At 35.1% G+C, this 4,930-nt stretch overlaps 2 protein-coding genes and 2 non-coding genes across 6 annotated transcripts in view; 2 read left to right on the top strand and 2 right to left on the bottom strand.

Annotated features, from left to right (window-relative positions):
* LOC102680053 (uncharacterized peptidase C1-like protein F26E4.3) overlaps positions 1-3,406 on the bottom strand; it is a 6,514-nt gene extending 3,108 nt beyond the window's left edge. The window contains exon 1 of one of the 2 annotated variants that reach the window (XM_031511327.1): positions 3,273-3,406. The gene's annotated coding sequence lies outside the window, so the exon portion shown is untranslated. The other variant, XM_006617393.2, reaches the window with a different exon arrangement.
* Positions 3,407-3,685: 279 nt separating this feature from the next.
* Positions 3,686-3,757, bottom strand: Trnap-agg. The gene has a single exon. It is a non-coding gene; the product is annotated as a tRNA-Pro (tRNA).
* Positions 3,758-4,080: 323 nt separating this feature from the next.
* Trnat-agu lies at positions 4,081-4,154 on the top strand. The gene has a single exon. It is a non-coding gene; the product is annotated as a tRNA-Thr (tRNA).
* Positions 4,155-4,567: 413 nt separating this feature from the next.
* The window catches only part of LOC102679162 (transient receptor potential cation channel subfamily V member 5), a 4,819-nt gene continuing 4,456 nt past the window's right edge, over positions 4,568-4,930 (top strand). Inside the window, exon 1 of one of the 2 annotated variants that reach the window (XR_004150759.1) lies at positions 4,568-4,894. Coding sequence is in view for 1 of the 2 variants with exons in the window: in XM_006617385.2 (XP_006617448.1) it covers positions 4,804-4,894 (91 nt within the window). In the remaining variant the exon portion in view is untranslated. The remainder of the gene's footprint in view (positions 4,895-4,930) is intronic. The other variant, XM_006617385.2, reaches the window with a different exon arrangement.

Genomic DNA, 4,930 nt, shown 5'->3' with positions numbered 1-4,930 from the left:
TTTTTTTTTTTTTTGGAACGATTTCAAACGATTTCTTCCTCGTTAAAATAGAGATTCATCAGTGTTGAAAAGAAGGAATGGAAATAGAGCACTCGTTGACCGTGAAATCAATGGTAATGATGAAAGATCGAATTTTCGAATTGCAACGATCGACTATTTGATCGATCGAGACAAGATCGTAAAACGCATGGAACGTTTTGTTCGGGAAATATAATGTAAATACGTTTCGAAATGAAATCATTTATGAAACGCTTGTTATCCAACGCATTATAATATTAATGGAATTTACTAGACTGGAACATGTCACGTCGCAGGTTTATTAAATCTCGGTGAATCATCACATTTCCTAAAGTATAGCGACTATTTCCTTCCACGTACGTAAATATATCACGGCTGGCATAAACGTTCCGAAATCTTAGAACTGCAAAACGAAACACATTTCGCATTCGAAATTTCAACCTCCGCGGAGAGTTGTATTCAACCGTTTTGATTTGTATTTCAAGCGGTGTGCAAGCGTGAGTCGGCCATCGCCGATCTTGACCCGTTTTCGGTTTCATTAGAAGTGGACTGAGAATGATAACTATCTTGACCGAGAAATACGCGAATTCTGCTCGAAAATTAAGAGCAATTCCGCCCGTGTATCACGTTCGGCTATTATTTCTCTTCGCTATTGCGAGATGTCGTAAGTTGATTCTGCTCCCTATTCTTTTCGTAACGTGGATTCGTACAACGATAATTCGAAACCATCACGCGAGATATATACATATGCAGCTATGAGAACGCGCGTGACGTGTTTACCTGTCAAAGCTACCGTACCGCCTCGTGTCAATGATTTTCTTACTCAATGAATGCTGTCAATGGAAAAGTATGCAGCAACCTTTTATCGACCGAAATGACGAAAGCGAATGGACGAATAATCCATAATCCATCCAGAATAATCTGTGACGAAGCGAGAAGAGAAATCTTTATCGTGATATGACTGTTGAATATCATCAAATATTGCACGAGTATAACGATAATCGATTTGGTAAACAAACACTCAATCTGTTCGAATTATCTAATTTCAAAATTGATCGAATGAATCATTGATATTGACGCTCAATGTAATCCCCGATTATCATTTTTTTTGTCGATGAATTTTGAACTTGTGAGGGAATATAGGGAATGCGTGCGTCACTGTAGAAAAAAAAAAAAGAAAAAAAAAAAGAAAAGAAAAGAATTATTCGAATTATTCGAGTATCACGTAACGCGGAAGATTGAAAGGCTTGCAAAAGGCTTGACGATTCTCTAAACATGTCACGATTAAAATATCGATCAGGTTTTCAAACGGAGCGATAAAATAAACGAAAAACACTTTGGGAACGATATATAGTCGTTAACCTTGTTAACAAGCGTTAAATTTTTTTCTTTTTATAACGAAAATGGATCCCGATGATCTTGCAGGAAGATCAAAAAGATTAAGAAAATAAACGGAATATAATTATAGTGACTCGTATGCGATTGGAGGCTATTTTAAAAATGACTCGATTGGCGAAAAGAGGTTGAAGAAAGAGGTTAGTAGGCATCGTATATTTTTAAGCCGATTTCTTCAGGGTGCAGAGCCATTTGTTTTATCGATAAAAAACCAACGAACGAATCCCTCCATCTCCATATTTTTTTTTTCCAGCTATATTGGATTATTTATTTCCATACGCATTTCACCGATCGATTTTCATTTGATCGTTGCTCGAAGAAAGAATTCCTCGAGAAATATCATTGAATCCTCTCTAATCTCTTCTCAACACCTCCTCATCGTCTCGTTTCCATCGAAATTTTCAACTTCGCCCGTATTCTGTTATTTCTAAAATTATATATATATATATCGATCGTGGTTCAGTTTAAAGTTTCCTAAAATTAAACGCCAGTGTCACTTTTTCCAAACTCATTCTCTCTCTCTCTCTCTTTCTCTTTTTTTGTCTCTCTCTCTCTCTCTCCTCCACCACCCTGTTCCCCCACTCCTATCGATTCTCAACCGCAAGCGAATCATCCTCTCCCTCGATTATTTTTTCTTCTCTCTTTTTCCCCTTCATTTTCTTTTTCCTCTTTATTCAATCTGTTTATCGTAAGTCGCGCCAATGCTTATATACGTATATCTTTCAAATTGTTCGCGCTAAAAATAACGCGAACGTCATATATTAACGCGTATGTGCCCATTGCCCCAAATTCCGATCTCTTTGCGTTATGGATTCGGGATAAGGGTCGTGAAATCGAATAGGTATCGATGATGGGATTCGAAATTGCCTATGCGCACGGCAATATCGTACGTGAACACGAAGGAATCTGTCTATTCTACGAGTCAACATATTTATAATTTTCCACGGTGAGAAAACACGGTGAGAAATCGCTTCTTTTAAAATTGTGCGCGCGAATCGAGGCATATATGCACACATGAAACGTGAATGAGATAATAGGTAAACGTGAATAACAATCGCGTAAATTTAGTATTCGTGGCAGTGTTATAAAAAAAAAAAAAAACGTGCCTCGAATCATTTTTGGTCCATTATGCAAAAAAGATGTTTATATACAATGTGCAGAGATTTTTTTTTATTTTTTATATTCGTGCGTTAAATCGTTGCACTTTTATTCGTACGAATTCGAATAATACGAAATAATACGATCGATATTCTAGAAACAATATCAATTTTATTACTTGATATCCATATAGTTATGCAATTGATTAATTAAATGAATGATATTAAATATTAAAATATCAAAGTGTCACTTACTTGTTGGTTTGTTCGAGATTGTCAGATCCGAGAAGACACTTGACTCTTTTGACAAACGTCAGTTAGCACTTGGTTCGCAGTACTCGGTACCAGTACACGCCTGCAGTAGACGGGCGTAGATACGCGTTCTAAAATATCTTCAAATGTTCTTGGATGACAGTGACAATGGTTTGAAAGATTGGAGGATTGAAAAAGAGACATAAAAGAGGGATAAAAATTTTGACAGCTCGGACGATTGAAAAGAAAGTGAGGTAATTTCAAACGATACGAGGTTTTGAACTCTCGTTTGAACGTTCGCGGAAAATATTCGCTGCGAGATAAATTTCGAAGATGATTAGCGGTGTCGTAATAACGATTGTAAACGATTAGAGGAGAATCGATCGGTGCTGGCGGCTCGAAAGCAGGAGCCTAACTGACCTGCGAATACGCTAGGTAAACGCGAGCTAAATGCTAGCCTGGTCGCGTCCCACGGTGGTATCGCGATTCGGTTTCCTCTTGGCTACTTACCGGATCTCCTTACGACTTCTTCCCTTGAGATTCGTCATTCCTCGAATATGCAAAGGTCTCTGATTAAACTCGCGAGTGAGTGCACAACTGTCACAATAGTTACGATTCCGACTCGCCACGAATATACACAGCGAACACAAGATTCTTCTTCTTCTTCTTCTTTCAAACTGAAATTAAAAAGCTCGAAAACAAGCGTTTTTTTTTTTTTTAAATTGTTAATCACACGTGTTTATCTTTGCCAATTGCATATCTTTGAACGGGGAATAATATCACTTTTTTTTATGCAAATTTTTTATGAACGAAACGAACGAAAAACAACTTTAGAAGTATATACAGCTTGATCTGAGAAACTTAATTACAATTTGTGCAAAGAGTTGAAAGGAAAATTTAAAAAAAAAAGAAAAAACACGAGAGGGCTCGTCCGGGATTTGAACCCGGGACCTCTCGCACCCTAAGCGAGAATCATACCCCTAGACCAACGAGCCACGTTGAGAAAATTTTTCAATAAATTATATATATATTGGAAAAAGTCATTTTTTTAAGAAATATTTAATATTAAATATTGAAATTTTTACTTAAATTCATAAATAAGTTATACGAATTATACCGATTCATTTTATGATAATAAAAATTGTAATTTATGTTTATGTGTTATATCTATATATAAAGATCCTTTCTAGTGTTATAATATAATTTAAGAAATATTAATATTTAATAAATTATCAATAATTTACTTTATATTAATATTATTAAACATCATTATCTAGATATACTGAAATATATTCTTTGAGAAGTTTAGGAACAACTTGGCGCCGTGGCTTAGTTGGTTAAAGCGCCTGTCTAGTAAACAGGAGATCGAGGGTTCGAATCCCTCCGGGGCCTACGAGGTATTTTTATTTATTATATATCATTTTACTTTTTTTCTTTGTGTAATTTTTAATATCTTTTAATCTTATTTCTATATTTATATACGTAAAATATTTTAATAAAGATTTAATAAAGATGCAATTAATATTAAAATTAATAAGAAACAATAAAAGGAATAAGATATCCACTTGATGTCACATTCTTATTTTTTTCCTTTATAGATTTTTTCCAGGAAATGAGAATTTTATTCGCGATTGTGGTACGCTTATTATAAATTAGATTTTAAAGGTAATCACATATCAAAAAATGAGAGAATATCCTTTAAAGAAAATTCGATAAAGTAACGTTCAAGTTCTTTAACGAATCGATTAATAAAATCCGGTTTTGCTTGGCAGAATTTTTGGTCAAAAGAGATTAAAAGAGATTTCCGGTTTCCAATTTCTGGTTTCCAGCGAGATAAAGTCAATTTTCAAAAATGTGTATCGGTACGCCTCACAGAATTGTCATTGCGTGATCGATATCAAGAATGTAATTCCATGGCAACGCAATAGCAGAGAGATGAGAGAATGGTATGAACATTAAAATCGCATCGATCACTTGAATCATTCGTCATCGTGTTGGTATCAAAGATCGTGTGTCCTTCTAACAATAAAAAAATAAGAAGATGGGAAATACGGAAAGCAACGTAGCCAGCGGAGTGAAGAAACAGACGGACGCATCGTCCATTTTGCTTTACAAATTAGTCGACTTGAAAGGTAAATAAAAGCAATAAGAATGACAAAGAAATATAT

Source organism: Apis dorsata, unplaced genomic scaffold (genome assembly GCF_000469605.1).
Source record: "Apis dorsata unplaced genomic scaffold, Apis dorsata 1.3 scaffold_307, whole genome shotgun sequence".
Taxonomy (NCBI): domain Eukaryota; kingdom Metazoa; phylum Arthropoda; class Insecta; order Hymenoptera; family Apidae; genus Apis; species Apis dorsata.
This window is presented reverse-complemented; position numbering and strand designations above follow the sequence as displayed.